At 33.8% G+C, this 23,644-nt stretch overlaps 11 protein-coding genes across 11 annotated transcripts; 7 read left to right on the top strand and 4 right to left on the bottom strand.

The window, feature by feature from the left end:
* Positions 1-303: 303 nt before the first annotated feature.
* On the bottom strand, positions 304-2,526 carry BX664DRAFT_333384 (uncharacterized protein). Its single transcript, XM_051545504.1, has 3 exons — positions 2,409-2,526; positions 1,666-2,307; positions 304-1,590 (listed from the first exon to the last, which is right to left on the bottom strand). The coding sequence occupies exons 2-3, from the start codon at positions 2,297-2,299 to the stop codon at positions 332-334; spliced, it is 1,893 nt and encodes a 630-aa protein (XP_051400422.1). The 5' UTR covers positions 2,300-2,307; positions 2,409-2,526; the 3' UTR covers positions 304-331.
* BX664DRAFT_333383 (phosphatase inhibitor-domain-containing protein) lies at positions 2,527-3,394 on the bottom strand. Its single transcript, XM_051545503.1, has 3 exons — positions 3,104-3,394; positions 2,775-2,999; positions 2,527-2,714 (listed from the first exon to the last, which is right to left on the bottom strand). Exons 1-3 carry the CDS (start codon positions 3,357-3,359, stop codon positions 2,677-2,679), a joined length of 519 nt encoding a protein of 172 aa, XP_051400421.1. The 5' UTR covers positions 3,360-3,394; the 3' UTR covers positions 2,527-2,676.
* Positions 3,395-3,530: 136 nt separating this feature from the next.
* BX664DRAFT_386044 (uncharacterized protein) lies at positions 3,531-5,934 on the bottom strand. The gene is made up of 2 exons (XM_051549298.1): positions 5,739-5,934; positions 3,531-5,677 (listed from the first exon to the last, which is right to left on the bottom strand). The coding sequence occupies exons 1-2, from the start codon at positions 5,905-5,907 to the stop codon at positions 3,603-3,605; spliced, it is 2,244 nt and encodes a 747-aa protein (XP_051400420.1). The 5' UTR covers positions 5,908-5,934; the 3' UTR covers positions 3,531-3,602.
* Positions 5,935-6,299: 365 nt separating this feature from the next.
* Positions 6,300-8,463, top strand: BX664DRAFT_333379 (serine incorporator/TMS membrane protein). The gene is made up of 9 exons (XM_051545502.1): positions 6,300-6,413; positions 6,495-6,537; positions 6,622-6,645; positions 6,707-6,814; positions 6,895-6,998; positions 7,062-7,288; positions 7,348-7,873; positions 7,945-8,106; positions 8,182-8,463. The coding sequence occupies exons 1-9, from the start codon at positions 6,310-6,312 to the stop codon at positions 8,360-8,362; spliced, it is 1,479 nt and encodes a 492-aa protein (XP_051400419.1). The 5' UTR covers positions 6,300-6,309; the 3' UTR covers positions 8,363-8,463.
* A 233-nt stretch (positions 8,464-8,696) lies between these two features.
* On the top strand, positions 8,697-9,671 carry BX664DRAFT_333374 (uncharacterized protein). Its single transcript, XM_051545501.1, has 5 exons — positions 8,697-8,948; positions 9,048-9,095; positions 9,197-9,234; positions 9,317-9,401; positions 9,463-9,671. The coding sequence occupies exons 1-5, from the start codon at positions 8,783-8,785 to the stop codon at positions 9,537-9,539; spliced, it is 414 nt and encodes a 137-aa protein (XP_051400418.1). The 5' UTR covers positions 8,697-8,782; the 3' UTR covers positions 9,540-9,671.
* A 1,475-nt stretch (positions 9,672-11,146) lies between these two features.
* On the top strand, positions 11,147-11,754 carry BX664DRAFT_246753 (uncharacterized protein; the record flags this gene model as incomplete). The annotated part of the gene is made up of 3 exons (XM_051540256.1): positions 11,147-11,440; positions 11,513-11,616; positions 11,691-11,754. Coding segments are annotated over 3 exons (462 nt in total), but the record flags the coding sequence as incomplete, so codon positions are not given.
* A 127-nt stretch (positions 11,755-11,881) lies between these two features.
* On the top strand, positions 11,882-13,309 carry BX664DRAFT_333370 (EamA-like transporter family-domain-containing protein). The gene is made up of 4 exons (XM_051545500.1): positions 11,882-12,338; positions 12,411-12,849; positions 12,937-12,962; positions 13,032-13,309. The coding sequence occupies exons 1-4, from the start codon at positions 11,981-11,983 to the stop codon at positions 13,190-13,192; spliced, it is 984 nt and encodes a 327-aa protein (XP_051400416.1). The 5' UTR covers positions 11,882-11,980; the 3' UTR covers positions 13,193-13,309.
* BX664DRAFT_359112 (uncharacterized protein) lies at positions 13,310-14,834 on the top strand. The gene is made up of 2 exons (XM_051548074.1): positions 13,310-13,385; positions 13,478-14,834. The coding sequence occupies exons 1-2, from the start codon at positions 13,332-13,334 to the stop codon at positions 14,684-14,686; spliced, it is 1,263 nt and encodes a 420-aa protein (XP_051400415.1). The 5' UTR covers positions 13,310-13,331; the 3' UTR covers positions 14,687-14,834.
* A 145-nt stretch (positions 14,835-14,979) lies between these two features.
* BX664DRAFT_386039 (uncharacterized protein) lies at positions 14,980-17,476 on the top strand. Its single transcript, XM_051549297.1, has 6 exons — positions 14,980-15,109; positions 15,181-15,534; positions 15,616-15,725; positions 15,799-15,880; positions 15,973-16,506; positions 16,578-17,476. Exons 1-6 carry the CDS (start codon positions 15,017-15,019, stop codon positions 17,406-17,408), a joined length of 2,004 nt encoding a protein of 667 aa, XP_051400414.1. The 5' UTR covers positions 14,980-15,016; the 3' UTR covers positions 17,409-17,476.
* A 513-nt stretch (positions 17,477-17,989) lies between these two features.
* On the top strand, positions 17,990-20,306 carry BX664DRAFT_333366 (uncharacterized protein). Its single transcript, XM_051545499.1, has 3 exons — positions 17,990-18,071; positions 18,201-19,330; positions 19,490-20,306. Exons 2-3 carry the CDS (start codon positions 18,216-18,218, stop codon positions 20,196-20,198), a joined length of 1,824 nt encoding a protein of 607 aa, XP_051400413.1. The 5' UTR covers positions 17,990-18,071; positions 18,201-18,215; the 3' UTR covers positions 20,199-20,306.
* A 1,024-nt stretch (positions 20,307-21,330) lies between these two features.
* Positions 21,331-23,391, bottom strand: BX664DRAFT_333364 (cystathionine beta-synthase). The gene is made up of 7 exons (XM_051545498.1): positions 23,333-23,391; positions 23,175-23,281; positions 22,964-23,101; positions 22,771-22,902; positions 22,470-22,714; positions 21,933-22,400; positions 21,331-21,839 (listed from the first exon to the last, which is right to left on the bottom strand). Exons 1-7 carry the CDS (start codon positions 23,371-23,373, stop codon positions 21,480-21,482), a joined length of 1,491 nt encoding a protein of 496 aa, XP_051400412.1. The 5' UTR covers positions 23,374-23,391; the 3' UTR covers positions 21,331-21,479.
* Between the last annotated feature and the right edge of the window lie 253 nt (positions 23,392-23,644).

The raw sequence follows: 23,644 nt of genomic DNA, 5'->3' as shown, positions 1-23,644 counted from the left end.
TTATTATTATTCAAAAAGCGAAAATAAAGAAATCTGTCTTCTCTTTTACTGTTTTATCATCTATGTATAATCATCGTCAACAAAAGATTATTATCATTAATGATTTAAAATTAAAATTCGTCTTGGGTGACATTATCCAATCAAGTTTATCTTATATAACGAGTAGAATGAGACAAACATCTATATTGGTCATTATCATACAACTGCACACACTCTTATTAATTCAATGTTTGAATAGGTCTTGTTTATTGAGTAGCATAGAATGATCATGAAAAAAAAAAAAAAAAAAAGGAATGATACTAACAAACAAACTAAAAAAATTAAATTAATACTAAAATGTCACTTCACCTATCCAATCCCTTTTCCGATATCGCGACGTTTTTCTTGCTAATACTGAAGAAGAAGAAGATGATGATGATGATGAAGTAGAGGATGGTTGTCGATCTAATAATTTCCGAAGAGGGTAGATGACTAAAGCAGCAAGAACAAGTCCAGCAGAGACAGAGACAGTAATGACCATAATATGAACGGCAAATAAAATTCCTTGATGACCAGCGTTGAGGATGATAGACATTTCAGAGATAGCATTGTTGTTGGAGGGTGAAGAAGCCGCATTCGTCACAGCCTGACCAAAAGTATCCAACGTAGACGACACACCAACAGAACCAGGTACCAAAAAAAATAATCCGGTGATCATATCCACAAAGCCCACTGTAGGATGCATCCGAGCATATATATTGGCTCCCATAGCAACCACAAACGCTGCCAATGTCGTCGCTAAATGTGGATAACTGACAAAATGAAGCAAGGCAAGATAGTGTACACCATGAGAAACAAGTGCCAACACAAGCATAATACCGAATTTTGACCAATGTGCACGTAATGTGATGGCGGTGGCAATGGTAAAGAAAGGTACCAACAATACATGTGTCCAAGGAGATAACGTATTTTCACACGATGGATAGGAAATCATCGTGAGCTGAGGGAATAAAAGCTGATGACCACTTGCACCAATCGCCAATCCAAAACCAAGTAAGAGTGAGTACACCAACGTTGTCGTGAGTCGTAATGTACCGGTGACTGTACCAGAAGCAATTTCAAGCATGGACACCAAAGTAGTAAACCCTGGTAACAAACTGACCACACCACCTACTGATAAGGCATAAAAACAAGAATGGGAAGAAGATGTACGTGAGGATGCTGCCGCGGCAAAGAAACCAATCATCGCACATTGTAATACATCGAAAATACCAGCAAATCGCGTAATCCGTTGAGACACAAACACTGAGCCAATCGCCACGAGTACCCCCAAGCCAAATCCAAAGATCATATCCAACCATCCACCATAAAAGAAGAGAGGCATGCTAGTACTGGACGCAACCCCAAATGCAATCACCATGAGCCATTTTGAATAAAGAGGAGGTGATTTCATCACATAATCCAATTGATTTGTTGCTTCTTGAATCGTCCGTTCGTCCATCATAATGTCCTCAAATACTTGATATATTCTAATCAATCGATGAATATCCAGTTCTGTATTTACCTTGATAAATTGTATAGGAATCGAAGAAGTACCTTGACTATAAAATACTTGTATTTGAAAGAAAGAAAGAATGTGAGCGCCAATGAAAGTCTGTATCTTTTTTTTTTTTTTTTTGGACTTACCAGATGGTTTTTCAAAGGAAATCATCAAAAAACCAGGGAAGTAACCAATTTGTGCTGACATATTCCATTTGTGTAAAAGAAGATGAGTGCAATGATCCAGTCGATGAGATGGCGCTCCACAGGAAACAAAAGCTTTAACGAATTGGAACAAAAAATATTGTGTCATTTGCATAGTTGATACATCGTTTGTTGAGGATGAATGACTTGATAGTTGTTCTGAAGATAGATTGTGATTCTTATGGAGGTAGATGTTACGTTGTCTTTTGTTGGAGGCAAATCTGGACAAGGCTGTAGTCTTGATCGGGGATAATCCTCGTTTTTCATCATCATCGTTCATGTCCAAAGAAAAGTGGTTGTCTATTGCCTTGTTGTTTTTCTGATGTTGTTCTGGTAGTTGTAATTCATTCGAATATAATATACGATATTGTTCATCTTGTCCCGCATAAGATGATATTAAAGCCAAAGTCGATAAGTTGTTTGACAAAGATGATACCATGTTGTCATGATTTGATAAAGACCATTCAAACATGGAATTGGACCGATTGTTTTGCTTTTTCCGCTTCTTATATTGTTCTTGTTGTTGTGTTATACCATGTGCTTTGTAAGTATCGTTGATAGAACAGGAATCGGACATCGATCATCCTTCCAATAAAAAAAAAAAAAAAAAAAAGAAAAGAGTGAGAATACAAATCATCATCGTTCATTTTTTTTTTTTGTTGCTCTTTTTCTTCATTTGTACTTACATTCCTTCCATGTTGATCCCTTAATATTTCTTGATTCCACTATCCTTACCATTCCTTCCTATTTCTTTGTAACCAATAAGCATCCTTGTAAAATCCCCCCTCCAAAAAAAAAAAAGGCCATTGATCCCGTTACGTCTAATTTGATAGTATGAGTGGAAAAATAATAAAATGTATTGAAGATAAATAGAAGAATAGAAAGACAGATATACATATGTGGAATGTGTAAACGAAACTATACTGAATAAAATAAGTTTGTTCTACATTGACACTAATTGTTGTTGCTTGTGCTGCTAGGCTGAGGTCGATCTATGAGATAGAACAAGTAAACAAGAGTCAATTCATATAAATAGAGGAGGTTTGACTTACTTTTATATACAGGCTGTCGTTCATATGCATTCGGACTGACATGTCTTGGATTCCTTTTCTTTTTCTGTCCATGTCTATGGCGGTGACAGTGTCTTGAATGGTTAGGGTTGTTTCGATGATCACTATCGCTATCATCCTCTCCACTACTACTATCACTATTGCTGCTGCTACTGTCTGAGTCAGAAGATTCACCCACTTCACGCGGTTTATGATAAATACAACAAACTTACAAAAAAAAAAAAAATAGTTGTTAGTATAGATAAACCTTTTGACTATTTTTTTTTTCTTTTTGTTTTTTTTTTTTTTAAAAAAAAAAAAAAAGTCCTTACTTTTAGATTTCTTTTTTCCCATATGTTCATTATCTACAACATCATCATCCCAACGTACTACTGGAGGTCTCCTTGCTGTCATATCACCTCGTAAACGAAGTACACCAATGCTATCGTCTGGTTGAGGAGTATTTTCACGGCTGCTTGGTTCTTCTTCTGTATTTTCAACTGTAAGTGTGCGTGAACCGTGAGATGGTGAGTTCAACTGTTCTCGCATCCTTGTACCGGTTGCTGTAAGTCCTGCTGGATAAGTCATGAGAATATGTTGATTAAATATATAAATAAACAAAAACTGGAAAAAAGAGAGACAAAAAAAATTTGAGCAATTTTTAGTTTTTTTTTTTCTAACTTGTCAACTGATTCGGCATTTCAATGTTTTGCGTGAGTGATATATTGATCATAAATCACAAATAAAATAAATACAAAAAAAAAAAAAAAAAACTGTTTATTTACAATATACAAGAAGATATACAAATAATATTAATTCTAAATCTAATATCTATTCATCGAATTGACATCCAAAACTAAGTACATTGAAGGCATTGTCTTTTGATTCAAATCCACCACTACTCCCTATTGTTTTCCCTGTCATTCGTTTGTAGCTATTGTTGTTGCTACCATTATTCTTGTTTACTGTTCTTCGTTCTTGACGTTGATCATCCAATTTTTTCAGTATCCGAGATTTCATCCATGAGATCGTTGCCTTTCGTTGTTCCATTTCCATAAGAGAAGCCACTTTTGCAAACTTGTAATCAAATACCTTTTCCACTTGGAGTTCCGATTGTCCTCCTTCAAGTGAGGTGATCATATCGTAGAGAGTGCCAAATAGATACATCCATTTGGTGGAAGCACCCAACATCATTCTTCCCATGCTAGCACCTAATCGACCCATTTGTAAGCAAGTATGTACTACTAAACCATTGTACAAAGTTGCCAATACACCTGTTTGATTGAAATGTTGATCAAAGTTGCTGTCGTTGTATAACAATACCTGAGCTAAGAAATGCGAACTGAGAAGAGTATGCTGCCATTGAGTTGATAGTTGAATAGATCGTTTTCTCAAAGGTGGTATTTTGATTCCATCTTCTTTTTGTTGTTGTTGTCGTTGTTGATTGGTGTCTCTATAATAAGATGATAATAAAATCAAATCTGTCGGTCCATCTGCTCTGGAGAATTCGTCAGGTAAAGTTGTTGGTACCAGATCTACCATACTTGCTACAAGAAGAGCCACAACTTCATGATTGGCAAGAGGTTGTCCAGTATTCAATGACTCTTGAACAAAATAACGTAAACAAATCACAAGAGGGTGAAGAGGTTTGGCAATTTTGGAATCCATCCACATTTTCATCGTAGGACTGACATGATGATGATGTAAAAATAAATGTAAAAGTTGTTGTTGATCATGATCATGGTCGATAGTTCTTACGGATACAGTGTCGCAAGCCAAATGTTGCTTTTCACGTACATATTCGTTGATCTTGTCCATATTCATCCATCCATACATAGCCTGCCGTAAAGAACGACTCAAATACCAGCTTGATAATTGTTGTACATCTTCCAAAAAGACACCAGCCCAGAAAGAATGTGTGATAGATAAATCCAGAATTTGTCGACTGTATTGTTTTGGTGCAATGTGAATGGAGGAAATATCAATTTGTTGCTGTGAAGATGTCAATAATGAATGTTGAGGATCGTATCGTTTCACAGAAGCCAAAATCATATCCTCCAGAGTATTTACTATTTGATTCTTCTTTGACATACCACTTTCCAAAATGATAGGTTTCAGTTGAGACATAATCGTAGAGATGATAGAAGAGGAAGATTCAGACATATGATTCATTTGTCGTATAAATTCGGCAACATTCTTTATCCAATGAGAAATAGTGTTTTGTTTGTTCCATCCAACATTCTTTGAACACCAGGTCATGATAGGGTACTTGATCACCTGTATATCTAAATAATCATTACCCAATAAGGTTCCAAAAAGAGGTAGCATCTTCAGTTCCAATCCAAGGAGATTTGCTAAAACTTTCGGTTGATAGATTGTAGCTGATATAATCAAAGGAATATCATGGTCATCATCATCATCATGGTGTTGATCATTGGTGTATAAACTAGAAATCTCCAAAGAGTCTAAGGGAATATAGCCTTTACCACAGTCGGGATAAATGTGCATATCAGAATCCTTGGAAACAACATAACCTTGAGTTTCTTGAGCCAATTGCGTCGCTACACCATCTGCTTCTTCCATACAAGTGAGAACAGAAACATCAAGTTCACGAAGAGTTTGCATACAGACTTCGATGGTCAAGGGTGGAATAACATAAAGGTCGCTGCTGTACTGAGGTCCTTCCAGAGTAAATAATCTTAAGTGTACTTTGTTGGCATTGTTGATGTGCGATAAACAGTTCATGGTCAAAACAGATCGGTCAACATAATCTCTGTACCTTTTGATCCGTGTTTCTTGTTTATCATAAGGGAGTGCTCCGTCAAATAGAAATGTCAAAGTAAAACCTGCTTGTTTCCAAATCGATATAATACGTCGAATAACATTAGCCATATATTCATACTGTCCTATACAATAGATGAATATGATGTTATTATATGAAAGTTCTAATCATATATTATATATTACCACCGTGTGTCCAATGTTGACGATGAAGATAAGCATAATGATATACAAAAGCATTGCCGTCCACTATAAGATGATCATTATTCTTTTCAGCATTATTGAGATACCATGTTTTTTGAACACCTAAAGAGGGGTTGTTCTGTACAAAGGTAGATAAACCATGAATACCCATAAAATAAAAAAAATATAAACAGAGAAGAAAAAAAAAAATAAAAAATAAAAAATAAAAAATCGAGAAAAAAAAAAGCTTCGGATTTTGAAAGCATGTCTAGAAAGAATGAAACAATGAAGCTTTATCAAAAAAAAAAAAAAAAAAAAAAAAAAAAAAAAAGAAAGAATATCTTGAATCAACTAAACTAACCTGTTTTCTCATACATAATTGTATCGTATCAAAAGAAGTTCATTAATAATATTACTGCAATAAAGATACCTTATATATGCGCTTCTAACGATTTCCAAAAAAAGGGATGTCAATGACTTTGTTTCAAGCTCCGGATTTGATCAGTTGTTTCGCTTTTTTTTTTTTTTTTTTTATCTTTTTTTTCTTCCACATTACTCTTTTATATTATATATTATGGGTGCTGCACTTAGTTGTATAGCGCTTCCAGCTCTTGGCTCTGTTGGAGGATGGATTGCCAGTTGTTTCTCAGCTGCTGCTTGTTCTCTTGCATGTAAAAGGTAAATGAGTTTCAAAAAAAAAAAAAAATAATAATAATGTCTTGGCTAATTTTTTTTTTCGTCTTTTTTTTTTTTCATTAGTTGCAACTGTAACAATTCTATAGCTACAAGAGTGGGATATGCTGTAAGTTATTTGGGAGAAAAAAAAGGATACAATTGAACTTGAACAATATAATTTTTTTTAACTTGTATACTTTTTTTTTAATAGATTATCTTTTTATTCAACTCAATAGTAAGTTTATATGAAACAATTCATTTCCCTTTTATGAGTTTTATGTTTTATTCTTCTTTAGTTCGCTTGGCTTATGTTGTCCAATTGGGCAATAAAACAATTACAACACTTGACACTTGATTATTTAAAACTGGAATGCTCAGAAGGAACTTGTTATGGTATCATTGCTGTAAGCAAAAAGTGTATATAGTTTAAAATTATTTGACTGACAATATTTCCGTCTTTTTTTTTCTTTTTTAAATAAAATAGGTTCATCGAGTATGTTTTGCTTTGGTACTATTCCACTCTATATTAGGATTATTATTACTTGGTGTACATGATAGTAGACAAAAAAGAGCTGCTATTCAGAACGGGTAAGACAATAGGATGAATTGGGAAAAATGGAAATTTCACATTAATTATTTTTATATAAATAGATGGTGGGGACCAAAAGTATTATGTTGGTTTGCTTTGGTGGTAGTATCCTTTTTTATTCCCAATGGATTCTTCATGGTATGGGGAAACTATTTTGCTTTAATAGGTGCTGCTATCTTTATTCTCTTTGGTCTCGTTCTTTTGGTTGATTTTGCACATAGTTGGACAGAACGATGTCTTGAAAATTGGGAAACTCAAGATTCTAACAAATGGAAATATATTTTGATTGGCAAGTTTTATACAATATATATATAAAAAAAAATAACTAATTTTTATAAATATATATAGCTGGCACAGTATTCATGTTTTCTGGTGGAATCACATTAACTGGAATTATGTATGCATTTTTCGCTACTAATGGGTGCTCTTTGAATCAATTCTTTATAACATTCAATATGATTCTATGTCTTTTGATTACATTTTTATGTGTGACTCCATCTGTACAAGAAGCCAATCCTCGATCTGGTCTCTCTCAATCATCTATTGTTGTGATTTATTGTACTTACCTTGTCTTATCAGCTGTGGCGAATGAACCCAATGATAAACAATGCAATCCTCTACGTCGTTCTCAAGGTAGTCAAACAACTACAGTGGTTCTCGGTGCAATCTTTACATTCTTGGCAGTGGCATATTCAACAAGCCGGGCAGCAACACAAGGTGGGACATTTGTTAAATCAAAGAATCAGTTGCGGGTTGATGATTTGGATACATCTAGTGCTGTTCCACTAATGGCTAATCAAGTTGATGCAGGTGTCCAGCGAATGAGCGTTCAAGGATCTAGTAGGGAACATTTGATTGCTGCTGTGGAAAGCGGGTAAGACAAATATAATATTATATAAGAAAAGGGGAAATTCATTTTATTATTATGATGACGATTATTTATAGAGCATTACCAAGATCAGCGCTTTACGACGATGATGACGATGACGATATGGATGGTATGGATGATAAAGATGATGAAAGATATGGTGCTGTGTATAGCTACTCCTTTTTCCATTTCATCTTTGCTATAGCTGCGATGTATGTTGCCATGTTACTCACAAATTGGTAAGTTTTCTATTTTATTCTATTAATGTTTAATAAAAAAAAAAAAAAACTTTTATACAATGCGTTACATTTTAGGAATACTATTACCATGGAAGAAATGTCTGCACCTGGTGAAGATGGAGATTTTGTACGTATTGGTCAAAGTTATACTGCTGTATGGGTCAAAATTGTATCTGGTTGGCTTTGTTTACTCATTTATGGTTGGACTTTACTTGCTCCTGTATTGATGCCTGACAGATTTTTGGATGATTACTAGTTAGTTAGTTATCAAAATATGCGTTAGTTTATTTAGGTCTATATATATTGTATTATTCCTTTTTTTGATTGAACCAAATAAACCACGTTCATTATTTATCTTTTTTTTTTCTTTTATCAACATGAATAGATAATATATCATTAGTTGCTTATATTGAGTAAAGTTGAATGCTAAGGTAAACTATGATAGAAAAAGAATCAAATATTGCATATACTTATTTTTGGATGATTGATTTTAACTTTTGCTAATGCATATACAGAGATGCAAGCAAGCCTGTCAGTTTCCAAAAAGGCCGGACATCTAAATGTCTTTTTTATTTTTTTCCTCAGTTTTTTTTTTTTTTCCCTTTCTTTTCTTTTTTTACCAAACACAACAATTGACGTTTACTAAATTCTTTGGATCTTTTTACTTATTTACGTCATGTCAGATACCGAACTTACCAATCACAAACGACCTAGTACTGACGCTGTCATTACCATACGTTGTATAAAATCCTTTGAATATCGTACCTGCAAAAGTCTCGTTCTTCAACATGTGAACTTGGAAACAACTACTGTAGGTGATTTGAAACAGATCGTGCGCGATAGTAAGTTAACAAAAAGATTAAAAAAAAAAAAAAAGAACATAGTGAACAATGAAAAGTATGAACTTTGGTAACTAAACTTTTGTTTTTGTAATTTGATAGAGATTAAGACAACCTCTGGCTGGAAACCTTATTTGAATGTTGTATTTGGTAAGATTTGTCAAAACATGAAAATGGATTGTCAAAGAAGAGAAAACAAGAATATACAATATGGCAGTAAAACAAGTTCTAACACTTATATGTATGGACAGATACCTTGAAATTATATACAGTGGCTCATGGACACAAGGCAAGTAGAAAAGAATAAATAAGAAAAAGGGAAATAAGGATAAATCAAGCACTGTAGAACTTATATATATTTAAATGAATAGACAATGAACCTGATAATTAACATGGAAGATGATGATCGTTTAATTTATTCTGATGATTCTGCTGCTCTTGCCTGGTTAGGTGTTGGTAAGTTATTATTAGAGAAATATAATTAGATGATTCATTTTGATTTTGACTTTGGATATAGAAAATGAAACTGAACTATCATTTTTCAACCGTGAACAATACGAAGAATACAAGAAACACCCTGATATGAAATGGTAGAAATAGGACCAAAATGGAATTGTATTGGCATTACCTGCTGATGAATAACTAGTATAATATTAGTATTAAAATTAGAATAGGATGTTTGTCTGTGATGTATAATAATAAATGACTTACGCATGTGGAACACGAAATCGGACAAAGATTTAGTTTTATGATTTATTTTTGTTATATAACAGATGTATATATATATATATATATATATATATATATATATATTGACATAGCTTTTGATTCGTTGTATTGAAAAGAAATCATGATTCTATGAATGGAAAGAGTAATATTATTATTAAGATCAACATGGATGATTGCGAGAAAAGGAAATGTCATGACATATTTGACCAGTGTAGACACTGTGATATTACAAGATGTGTTATATAAAAGTCTAGAATGTATCTATTTATTCCAATGTAGAGGCAAAAACATGTAAATGTCAAAAAAGGTCATTTCATTTTTTCTTTTTTTCTTTTTTTTTTTTTTTTTTTTTTTTGGAAACCATTGACGTTCCGAATGAATGATTACCCACAACAAGGACTGATCTGCAGTAAGGATGGTCTTTGTGTCACTTACAAATCTTTATAAAAAAAAAATACCTCCTGCAAGTGACTTTTAAGGAAGGAAGGGTAAAAGCCAAGTAATGAAAATAGTCTAACAATAGAAATAGAAGAATCTGGATTCTTTTTATCCTTCTTTTTTTAATGAGTTTCTCTTTGTAGGAAATCATGTTCAAGTAGCGGTGATTGAACATATCTATTTAACTGATGGTTGCTTACCTAAATCATTGTTAAGGGATCTAAATAGAGAACTACTAGAGTTTGTATATATTTTTAGCGTTTAAACCTTTTTTTTTTTTTTTTTTTGGTACTTAATCCCTTTTTTTTTTTTTCTCTCTCTCTCTCCTTCTCCTTTCCTTCATCCCTCTCCCCTTCCGCTCATTTAATATCAATCATGAAAAACAGTATCCTCTTTATTCTTCTCTTAACTATATTCTTTATTTCTTCTACAAATGCCATCACCTGTATCAAAAAACATAAAGTCTACGGTGGGGAAACGGTAAATATATTTAATTAAAACATTTCAACGTTTCTAACTGACTGATTGATTTATATTTTTCTGTTTTATTTTTCATCATCATCATTCATCATCACTGTTATTAAAAAGTGTTCAAGTATTGCCAAAGCTGGAAAAATCTCGCTTTCAAACTTTTATAAATGGAACCCTGGATGTAAGCAGAAAATTACTTTCAAAAAAAAAAAAAAAAAAAAAAAAAAAGAGTAGGGTTGATATTAATTTGTTGTCTCTGTGCTACCATGGTAATTTGACTATTTTACCTTTTATAGTGAAAAAGTCGAAATGCACCACTCTTCATGTTGGACAATATGTCTGTCTTAGGTATATAAATATTTATATTAAAAATAATGATCTTAACGAAAACATCAGTTATTTACTATGATTATTTCTTGTTTTCTAATGACAACAGTGCGCCAATGACTACAAGTACTACCATTACTACCACCATCAATACTACTGCTACCACTACAGCAACTGCTACTACCACTACTACTACTACTACTACTTCTGCTACTCCTACACCCACATATCTTCCTGGTCTTACTGTTGCTGTACAAAATGAAGCTGAATTTTGTTTATTCCTTCCATCATCACCTGGTAACAAAGCTAATCATGGTGGTATCATTGATCCTGATGCAATTGCTGATAGTGAAAAGGATGCCAAACCTTTCTGTACTATTGCTGGATTGACACCAAGTGCTAAACAATTACCTGATGGATTTATCACTTCTGCTCATTATCAATTTAATACTACAGCTCAATTTGTTCAAGTGACAGGTGAGATTAATCGTGCTAAATATTCTCTTTCTTCAAAGGACGGTGGTGGTCAGGTAATATTAATATTTATGCATGATGATGATAAAGAGTAACATATATATATCTTTTTCTTTTAATATGAGTAGTATGATAATCATGGTGCTGGTTCTCCTCCTTTATCTATGTGTATGGGTTACAAATACTATGTCAGTTTAATTGAACCTGATATTCAAGGTTTTTGTATTAGATGGTAAATATAGAAAGAAAGAAAAAAAAAAAGGGTAAATTGATCTCGTTTACTAAGGAATTTTTTTTTTTTTTTAGTTGTCAATCATATCAAGATTGTAATGCTTCCAGAAGTGCATATGGATGTAAAAGAGTTGTACCTCCTCTACCTTTCTCTGTCTAGTATACATGTTAACTTATAATAATAACAATAATAATAAAAAAAAAAGCACTGTCTTTCAAATTCACCCTCACAGTTTATCCTATTCCGAATCATCGGCAAACCTTTTTTTTTCTTTTTTTTTTTTTTTCTCTCTTTTTCTTCTCCTTAACTCCTCCATTTTTTTTTTCTATATATTTTTTTTATTGTTCATACTTTTTTACTTACTATGGTAAATGAACAAACACCATTGATTCCTCAGCCAGTAGGATCTATTTCAGATCGACGACAACAAAGAAAAAGAGAAGCAACTGGATTACTCTGCATGGCTCTTTCAGCATTGGGATTCTCTCTTATGTCACTCTTCGTTAAACTTAGTGGTTCAAGTTTTCCTTCTTTTGAAATTGTCTTCGCTAGATCTATTATTCAAACTATTCTAGGTTTGATCGGTTGTTTCATCCTTCGTGTTCATCCTTTAGGTGATCCTAAAGTTAGACCTTGGTTAGCTTTCCGTGGTCTTGTTGGTTCTTTAGGTCTAGCTCTCTTTTTCTATAGTATCACAAAACTTCCTTTGGCTGACGCTACTGGTAATATATTATTATTATTATTATTATTATTATTATTATTTTCTCATATGTTCTTTTTTTTTATATAACTAGTGATTTTCTTCTTGGGACCTACTTTTACTGCCATACTTGCTGCTATTGTTTTAGGTGAATCTTTTACTCTCTTTGACGGCATATGCTCAGCACTCTGTCTTGTTGGTGTAATATTGGTATCCAAACCTGAATTCCTTTTTGGTAGTAACAATGGTGATTTTATAAATGAAGATGCATCTTGGACTCGAATCCTTGCTATTTTATGTTCTTTACTTGGTGCTGTCATGTCAGCATTTGCCTATGTTACTGTTCGTCGTATTGGAAAAGGTGCCTCTTATATGGTTCATGTCGTCTATTTTGGTGGTATTTCAACTGTTGTTAGTGCTCTTGGTATGTGGTTGTGGCAAGGTTATATCTCTCCTTCAGGTTGGAAAGAATATACAATGTTGTTACTAGTTGGTATCTCTGCATTTATTGGACAATGTCTTTTGAATCAAGGGTAAGATTATTTTCTTTTTTTTTTTAAAAAAAAAAAAAAAGATTTATCAATGAGATGCATGAATTTTTAACCGATTGAATATTCTAGATTACAAATGGCACCTGCAGGCCCAGGTAAGAATAAGATGAATTTATATGGGATACAGAATGATGAATCATGTGGTTTTTCTTTTATCATTTTAGGTACTTTGATGCGTATGAACGATGTAGTATTTGCCTTTTTATTTGGTATTTTAATCCTTCATGAATATCCAGATATCTATAGTGTTTCTGGTGCTTGCCTGATTGTGTTGATGACAACTGCTCTTGGTCTACATAAATGGTGGTCTTCTACTCGCCATTAACGTTCCTATTCTCACCCCTTCCTTTCAAACTTAGACAATTCACGCCCCGAACATAGACATTTTTTTTTATCGTCTTATTATTTTTTTTTCTCCTTTTATTTTGTTTGTCTTCTTTCTCCACCATCACCCACTTCATACCATGAATAAAAATCTATTATTTATAACGTGTCTCTTATCCTTATATTATCCTTACGTAAGTTACCCGTTGAATATTCATCATTTTATCACTAAAAAAAAAAAAAAAAAAGAATACTTACTAATAGTCTTTTTTATTTCTCACGTTAGACATCTGCTTATGACGTGTCTTTTGACGGATTGAAGGCTACCTTTGACCACTTCTCTCTGCAAGACTTTTCCTTGGTGGATACTGCAAAAACTGCATACCAATATTTGATTACCTACCACGACTACCTTTTGGATACTGTTGAAAACGTCAATATTGAATTAAAAGAAAACGGCGGAAAAAGACTACCTATTCTATGTTCAGCAGACGATTACTTTTACCATATGACTCATTATTTACCAGTACCTATTGTATCATTGATTGCTAATAAACAACGTCACGATTACGGTAACCATCACTATTCTCTCGAACAGAAATATACACCTGAAGAACGTCAACGATTGTTTGCTACCACTGTCAATACACTTCCACCTGCGCTTCGTGACCATGCTACTAAAGCTAAGGCTGAACTAGAAGCCTTCCTTATTCTCGTTCCTTCGTCTGGTATTCACCTTCTCATTAATCAACATTATACCACTTGGATTGGCTACTTAGATACTTTGAAATCTGATCTACACTCTCTTAGAAACGCCGTCACAGTAAGCATTGACAGTCAACGACAATTACTGCAAGATTATATTGATCAGGATAAAGTAGAGATGGAACTATCTGAAACAGAACGTTTGATCGGTAATAATAGTGATCTTGGACTTGTGTTCGATATTTATCGTCAATTTTCTGATGACAAATTACGAATGGAAACCATCCGGATGGAACAACGCAACGGAATACAACAATGGCAACAGGATTTAGAATCTGGATTTTTGGATGCAGTAACGACTTTGGGACCGTTACGTGGTTTGGCAGAAGAAATGTTCAGCAATGCGATGGATAAAACCTTAGTAGAAGTGAATAGTTTGACAGCCAAGATGTACGACAAACTGATGCAATGGAACTCCTTGACCTCACCGATGTTTCAACAGGCCAAGATTTCAATGGCGACCTTGTCAACGGTAACAACTCTAGAAGAATTGGATATTATCAGAAATGAAGTGAAACAGACCATAGACGAAGGAGAAGCTTTACTTGATGTGGTAAAACGTCAACAATACAAATCATCCAGTCATATCAGTAAAACAATCAATTCTATATGGAACAAAGCAACCTTGGAACTTGTTTACTCCCGTTGGCAATGGATCTATTGGCGTGATATTTGGAGAACTGGTGGCTTTACTTCGGTCTTACAATCAATCACCTCTCTACTTGAATAAGTATATACATTGTTTCTTTGATTCTATTATTATTTTTTACATCTATTCTCTCTCTCTCTCTTCTTTACATATGTTATATATAGTATTCTATTCATCTTATTCACCTTTAACTTTACTTCAATAAAATATTATTTTGATTCCTTCTTTTCTCATAATCCATTTCCGCAACATGAAAAATACGGGAAAAATCCAATAATGCTGCGCTTACCCGCTTGCCCTGCGTGTGCTGGATTTAAAAAGAATTTCTTTTTTTTTATATTGTTTGGTTACGCTTCATTTTTTTCATTTCTTTTCCTTTTAGTTTACTTCACATGATCTTCCTATTCTATCATGAACATTAATACCAACCGATTGAATACATTTTACCATCATAATCCACCATGGCCATATGTGACTAATATGAACTATCATTCACCAGAAGAAGTATGACTCAAAATATAAGATAAAAGACTTCATGGAAACCTTCAATAACTCTTGTTTTTGCTATTTTATAGTTTGCAAATGCAGGTTTTTATAATGTATCTACTCGAAGAACGACAGATCGAGTACAGTGTTATCTATGTGATGTAATTTTGGATGGTTGGAAGCAAGGTCAATCTCCTTTAGCTCGTCATGCCCTGGCTTCCGCCACTTGCCCCTTGGTTATCCTCAACTTTCCTGATGCCCTGACAACAATTCCTATGCATGATAATGACAGCAACACCTATCCTGAATCGGCATATATGACGAATGCTCGTTTGAAAACATTCACGAAACATAAAGCCTGGCCCCCTGTAGACAGCAATCAAAAGCAAATGCAACAAACGCGTATCTCATCAAGACAACGTTCCTACCCTCCTGCTTCGAAGGTAAAGTTTTTTTTTTTTTTTTTTTTTGATAGATCTGTAATTTGAAATATATTCAATATATAACCTTTTTTCTTTTCTTAGATGGCTGAAGCTGGCTTTATCTTCTTACCGACAGAGACAGATCCTAGTCGCGTTAAATGCCCATATTGTCATAGCTGTCTGGATAATCTAACTGCTGCATCTAATCCATGGTATGACCCAAAATATTTCAAAGTATTTGATCCTTTGTTATTAGAGATACTGATATATTCATTACGTTTTTAGGACATTACATCAACGAATGAAACCTGATTGTATCCACGTCACTCGTCGACTATCACAATCCAAGAAACAATCCTCTTCCCAAGTAAGTCTTTTTATTGTTATTATTATTATCTTAGGCTATATGGAAACAATTGACTTAATTTTTCTTTATGTTTTATTTTTTTTCTACGATAGAAACAAATATCTACACCAAGAAATAAAAACAACAAACGATCTTTAGCTTCAACTACAACAACAACAGCTTCTTCTACGAAAGAAAACCAAACACCGGCAATGGAAACAGATAACGTCAATACTGAAGGCAATGATGATGGTGATGATGAAGGATTGAAATCAAGATTTGATGATAGTATATGGGATATTGCCAAAGCTCATCTCAATCACAATCAACCTGATCTATCTGTTAAACGACAACGAACATCAAATACAAAATTAGTGGTCACTTATTCAAGAAAGGAACGCAAGAAACCAACTAGAGTACTACCACCGGAACTTACCAAATCAAAAGAAATCACAAGGGTAACATCATCAACAACATCAACCATGGCATCAAAAGGGACACTTAGACATGGAACAACATCTACTTATACCACTCCCTCTTCGACAGCATTATCAACTACGACCTCACTTACATCTGGTATACCGTCAGTGTCTCAGCAATCAGAGGAGACGCCTGCACAGGTTCTTGCGCGATTACAGAAAAGGCCGGTATGTTGATGAAAAAAAAATGAAATGAATCAAAAGGAAAGATGAACTAAGAAATAATTCTTTTATATTAGAACATATCAATCAATTCAAAGGATAAGGGCAAAGGAAGAGCCACAGAGAGTCTACCGTCCGTATCAATAGGAACATCATCAACTATGACAAAATTAGGACGAAATTCTCTTCGATTATCCACCACGAAAAGGTCATCCAGTGAAAAACGAGCATCTTCATCATCTACACCGACAAAATTATCAACATCCATGTCTTCACCATCAGTATCATCAGCATCATCAAAAACAGCCATAACGACATCCATAGGAACAACGAACTTCATGACAAGTGAACCAAAAAACAGTTCATCATCATTCTTACCAAATTTTGCCTCCTCTCCTTTACCACATTCAACTCCGATCCATTCACGAATTGATCATGGGAATGATCTTATGGCCTTGACTCTATCACCGATCAGACCTACTGAAACGACAACATCAACTACTGTCAAAGGTGTATTTGGCAATCTGGACACCCCTGTGACTACAAAAGGACGTACAGAAACGTCAACATCATATGATATCAGCCAAGCTATTGAACATCGGTTTCGAGCTAAACGACGAGCAAAGTCAAATGGACAAGATTGGAAGGAAAATAATGGAATGATACCAGCACCAACAGCACCGCTATTGGATTTTGATTCTGATGACGACGATGATGATGAAGAAGAACTCTTTTTAACAAATGATGAATTGGCAATGACGGTGGAAGAATATATTCAAGCTCTGGTTGAAAGAAAGGTGGCTCTAGTTGTACAACAAGGAGAACAGATGATCAAGGATATTGAAAAAGAGGTGGCAAATACCAAATTATCGATTTTGGCGAACGACCCTTTGAACAATGGCGAATAGTTTTAGATTTAACTTTTTTTAGTTTGTACGATATTACACAAAAAAATGCGATAATTAATGGTTATATATAGTTTTCTTTTTTTATTATTATTATTATTTGCATTTTTTTTTTTTTGAAATAAACAAACAAAAAAAAATCATCAGGTTATTGGATTATCCTATTTATTATCATATAAAATAAAATGTGTGTATTAAACAAGATCACTGGAATGATAAGTTGACAATTATTTTTAACTTTTTTTTTTTTACGATAAGGAGAGAACGAAGTTGATGGGGGAGAAAGAATAGACCGGTCTTTACAAATCAATAACGTGTAGATAATCTTCTTTTTTTTTAAGGGGCGAGAAAGAGGAGAAAGGGGGGTAAGGATAATCATATAACAACTTTTTACTTGTCGTTCATCTAGTGTCAATAGATAAATGAACAAGATGCGGTGTTTAAATGCATTAGGTGAGAAAAAAGAGAATTAACGAGTGACCACAAAAAAAAAAAGTTCGTTTTCTTCCCCTTTTTCTCATTTTTCTTTCACTTTTTCTTTTTTATATTCCTTTTGCCACACTTCTTTCTTTGTTTTCTTTATTATTATTATTATTATTATTATTATTCTCTTTAGAATAATCTATTATCTTCAACTTACTCTACAACTTCCATCCTTTCTTTAAGGTAAATAAAATAAAATAATAATAAAAACTGTCATGAACACCATTTCAAGGTTGAAGTTTTCTTTTTTTTTTTTTGTATTTGTATTCTCATCTGAACCACTGTTTTATTTATTCACTCAAACTTGATTAGTTTCTCTTTCTCTTTATGTCAAGACGGTTTTCGACTTTGGAATTCTCTACTCCTACTTATCAAAAGGATATGTCCAATGATGTGCGACTGAAACTGGCCAAAGTCAGGTCAAGAAGTCGATCTTTTTGTGCTCCGGCCTCATCTCCTTCCAATGAAGTGAAATCAACCAAGAAACCAAGCCAATTACCACGATCCTCTCTTACGGCATTAACTACCTCTGCAAAGGCAAAAGTCCGATCTCCTCATAGTTGTACCAACAAATCAACAAACATCCCTGAATCAAACAACAATAGACGCCATTCTACAATTGTTTCCTCTTCTTCAACAAAGTCAACTCGTCAACGTACTAGAAGTACAAAATCAACAACTCAACAAAAGATTTATTCTGATGTATGGAAAAATCAAATGGAGGATGATGATATGATGATCAAGTTTTTTGAAAGTGACAGTGATGAAGATGAACTCTTTTTACGGAACAAGTCAAAACTAACTACAACCAATAAAGATACCAAACGACAAAGACGTACTACTATGCCTCCAAGATTATCTATACAACAATCAACTTCTGATTCAAGTCACCCTTCCTTTCCTACAAAAGACAACAATACGAATGACAAATCTATGTGGGATGAACTCAATGAATTGAAATCAAGGCTGGCTAAATTGGAAGTATATTCGCCAGCAAAAAAAGAAAAATCCAAAATCAATTCAACGCCTTCTCAACCATCAAGTCCTTCTTCCAATCCTTCACTTTTCCCATCACCACATGCCTCCTTGGTGGATTCTGCCTGCTCTGTTTTCAACAACAACGAAACATCAACACAACTTCAAAAGGTATTGCAAGAGACAGCTCTTCAGCTTGGTCAGTGTTTACGACAGGATCATGACTCTAATATCTATCACAATGCATTCACTGATACTTTGATTGCCTTGGTAGCCGAGACAATTACAATCAATCAAACGTTAACATCATACGCCACTCAACAACAATCAGGGATGAAACATGACAACACTCTTATGTCTTTACATAAAAGTAGTGAACGACAAGTCAATCTCTTAGCAGATACTTTACAGTCATTAGTGAAGCAGCAGCAACAACAACAACAACAACAGCAACAACAGCAACAACAACAACAACAACAACAACAACAACAACAACAACAACAACAACAACAACAACAACAACAACAACAACAACAACAACAACAACAACAACAACAACAACAACAACAACAACAACAACAACAACAACAACAACAACAACAACAACAGCAACAACAACAACAGCAACAAAAAAAACAGGATCATCTTGTATCACCTCCTTTATCACATTCAGCTATAGATAACAGCACTGGAAGTACCTCACCGAAACCAACCAAATCTTATCGTATCTCTACCACAACAACAGCACCAGAATCTACCCTATACCAACAACACAGACATTTATCTCCCAGGACACGTGCTAATTCATATCATTACGATGATTTACTATTCAATGCTAATCAAACATATGCTTATGAAACATCATCAGTGTCATCAACGAATACTCCAATAAAGCATCATAAACATCAACAACAGCGTGAACAAAGGACTTTCCCATCAACAGTTTCGGGAATGGCACTTCCTCCAACACAATCACATTATCTTAAGTACTTGGAATTATCATCACCACAACAACCATCATCATCTAAACTTGTTAGTGGGATCTTACACCAGAATCATTATTCGTCCTATCAACATTGTCAACAACAACAACAACAGCCTTACTATTCCTCCATGGTGGATCAACAACAATCTCAATTGGCGTTCCAACCTATGTCATCATCACGTGTTAATCGATTATTATCTATGTATGAATCATCCATGAAACCAACTGTAGCAACAACATCCATGATCCATAGCAATAGCGGTAATACCACTTCTTCACCACCCATGTCACCTTCACAACAAAATCATCATCAAGCTCATCACTCTTCTTTTGTGTATTATCCAAAGTAGCTCTGTGATGAATCAAAATTCCGTAGTATAGTTTGTGTATAGTTACGTTAGTTATATTTTCATTTACTTTTTTTTTTTTCTTTTACTTCTCCAAAAAAAAAAAAAAAAGTTAGGGGTGATCATTTGTGTATAGTTTTGTTGATTTGTTTGTTTCCCCCTACTATTCTTTCTTTGTGTATACTTTATTCTTTTTATTATTCTAGTTTAGTTTCTGGTCTTTTATGCATATACATACAAAAATATCATTCATACATTTACAAAATATATAATATATATAATAAAGAAATCATATTCTCTCTTTATTGTCTTGCTTTTTTTTTTTTTTTTTTTTTAGAAATGATAAAAATGTCCGTGCATCGACTTTGTGAAAAGGTCTTGAATGCGTGTGTAACAAAAAACAAAAAAAAAATCAACAAAAAAAACCGGTTTTTTTTTTTTTGGTTATTACTTCATTCTCAACCCCCCTTGCATGATTTACAAAGGATCGTCTGTTTATTGAATGCAAATAAACAACTACATCATCGCGGGAGTAGTTGGATGAAAAAAAAAAAAAAAAAGAATAATATGGTTTCGCTTTTCTATATATAGTTTCTTTCGGGAAGTTGGGGAACTTGGGATGATCATTGATAAGCATCTCCCTCATAAAAAAAAAAATCATCATCCACCCTACCGCTTTGATGATCATCACCTAATTTCAATGCATGGATTCTAAGGATGATCATGATTGAATAGATGAACATTATGATTAGTCGCCCTAGTCGCTACAAAAAAAAAAAAAAAAAAAAATGTAAAAGAAAATGGTATAATGTAACTAAAGATGCTGTAAGTATCTATAGGCGCAATGTCGCGATAGAAAAAGTACAGTTGGAACGAAGTCAGCCAAAGCAGAAAATCACAAAAACAATTATTATTTTTTTTTTATTAACTTGTCTTTGAAAACACTGTATTCCTGCTGCATTCTATATCCTGTTCAGTTGATCCAAGCGTATTTCCATCCAGTTGATCTAAGCGTACTTCCATCCACATGATCCAACCAACATCCATTCAATTAGAAGCAGAAAAATAATGAAGGATAAAGTAAAAGACGACGTAGCACAATCTAAAATAAATAAAAAAAAGGCAGTATTGGATCGGATATAATGCAGATGATTTTATTTCGAATGTAATAGGGAAAAGAGAATAAAATAAAAACAAATGAAAAAAAAAATAAGAATGGAAAGCAATCAATGCGAAATGCATAAAAAAAAAAGATGAAGTAAAAAGATGACTAAAATAGATAATCTAAGCCTTGACATGTTTGACCAAATAAGACAACAAATCCACCTTTGTTACAACATGCTTCACCTTGAGAACACCTTCTGTCTTTTCAGTCACCAAAGCGCTAGAATTGGTTTCAAAGAAACGGGTGAGCTTGTCCAAAGGAGTATCTACGGTAATCTCTTCAAAATGTTTGGTACCATTGGCAAATTTGAACATGACATCAGATACAGATGATGAGGGTTTGGCTTTTCCAGAAGCAATACGAGACAAGATATTACCCATGGTAACCAAACCACGAAGACGATGATGAGGTCCAGCTGTAACAGGTAATTGATCGAATCCATTCTTTTCCATTGTCTCAATGGCTTCACGGCAAGTAGTCTAAGGTAAGATAAAGAAAAAAAAAGAGAGAGGGGAACATTGAATTTATCAGTATCAAAAAAAAAAAAATCATAATATATATATACTACTTACTTCACCATCCACACTAACAGCTTGAGCAAGACCCAAGTTACGAACTGTAGCACCACCATATTCAGCTTCAGCCTTCTTTTCAAAACTTTGAGCTTCGAACTTTTCATCAGTGAATCCCTTGCTTCGCATCCAATCGTCGTTCAAAAACTTGGTCATGTAGTTACGGACAGAATCGGGTAAAATAACAACACAGCGTTGACCTTCCTTCAATCCCTTGGCAGCCTGACAAGCAGCATACATAGCAGTACCAGAAGAGCCACCACATAATAAACCTTCTTCACGGATAAGACGTCGAGACATCAACAAAGATGGTTTATCTTCAGACTTAATCCATTCATCAACCAAGGAACGTTGCAATACATCAGGAACGAAATCATAACCAATACCTTCCACTTGATAAGAACCACCTTCTGTATTGAGAGATTCTGGTTGAGCAAGAATGGAACCAATGGGATCAACACCAACAATCTATATATAGATAAAAAAAAAAAAGAATGAATAACACTTCTTTTTTAGAAAATATTCTATTCATCTTACTTTGCAAGTAGGGCACTTTTCCTTAATCTTGGCAGCCAAACCAGTGATAGTACCACCAGTACCAGCACCAGCAACAAGCATATCTAATTTCCCATCACAAGCAGCCAAAATTTCTTCAGCAGTTGTATCATAATGAGCCACAGGATTATAAGGATTTCCATATTGGTCCAAAATGACGGCATTAGGAATTTCATCACGTAACTTTTTGGCAATTGAAATATGACTTTCAGGAGCATCCCATGCAGCTAATAATAATAATAATAACATTAGATAATATTCTATATCGATTTGATCAATTTACCTTCAGTAGGAGTACGAATGATTTCTGCACCAAGAGCCTTCAAAACATCCACCTTTTCTTGAGACATCTTTTCAGGTAAAGTAATAATAACACGATAACCTTTAACTGCAGCAGCCAAAGCCAAACCAATACCTATATAAAAACAAAGGTATAAATATAATATATAATATATATTTGATTTTTTAAAACATACCAGTGTTACCAGAAGTGGGTTCAATAATGGTGCTTACACCAGGTTTGATGATACCAGCATTTTCAGCTTCTTGAATCATTCGAACAGCAATACGATCTTTGACAGATCCACCAGCATTGAAGAATTCACACTTGGCCACTACCAAAACAAAAAAAAAATATTTATTCTCTATTTATTATATAAACTTTTTTTCTATTTATTTTATACTTACAGAGTTCACATTTTAATCCTTCTTCTTTTCCAATCTTATTGATACGTACCAAAGGAGTACGACCAACGTTTTCCAAAATAGTATTGAAAATCTTGGGATGAGGAGTCCTATAAAGAATAAAATGAGATTTTATATATATATATATAAAGTAAACTTACACTTGGACATGGTTAAATTTTTCAAAACCGTGTTGAACCATTCTATGAGTATAAAAAAGATGGGATATCAAAAAAAGAAAAAAGAAAAAAAAGAGAAAGAGAAAAAAAAATAGCCGTGCGAAAAAAAAAATTATAGCTGAAATTGAAAAAAATTTTCCACGGGTGAATGGTAACACTTCCAAAGTATCACGCTGTCCATTGGTTTGATCAATAAACAACTTGACATTTGGAATTGTGTAACTAGATATTTGATACAAAAAAAAAAAAAAAAAAAAAAAATAGATGTTTGCACTTACTGTAAACTTACCTGGT

The sequence above is a fragment of the Halteromyces radiatus genome (genome assembly GCF_025201355.1).
Source record: "Halteromyces radiatus strain CBS 162.75 chromosome Unknown BX664scaffold_4, whole genome shotgun sequence".
In the NCBI taxonomy this organism is placed as follows: Eukaryota; Fungi; Mucoromycota; class Mucoromycetes; order Mucorales; family Cunninghamellaceae; genus Halteromyces; species Halteromyces radiatus.
The sequence above is the reverse complement of the archived record's forward strand: the minus strand, read 5'-3'. Positions and strand labels throughout refer to the sequence as shown.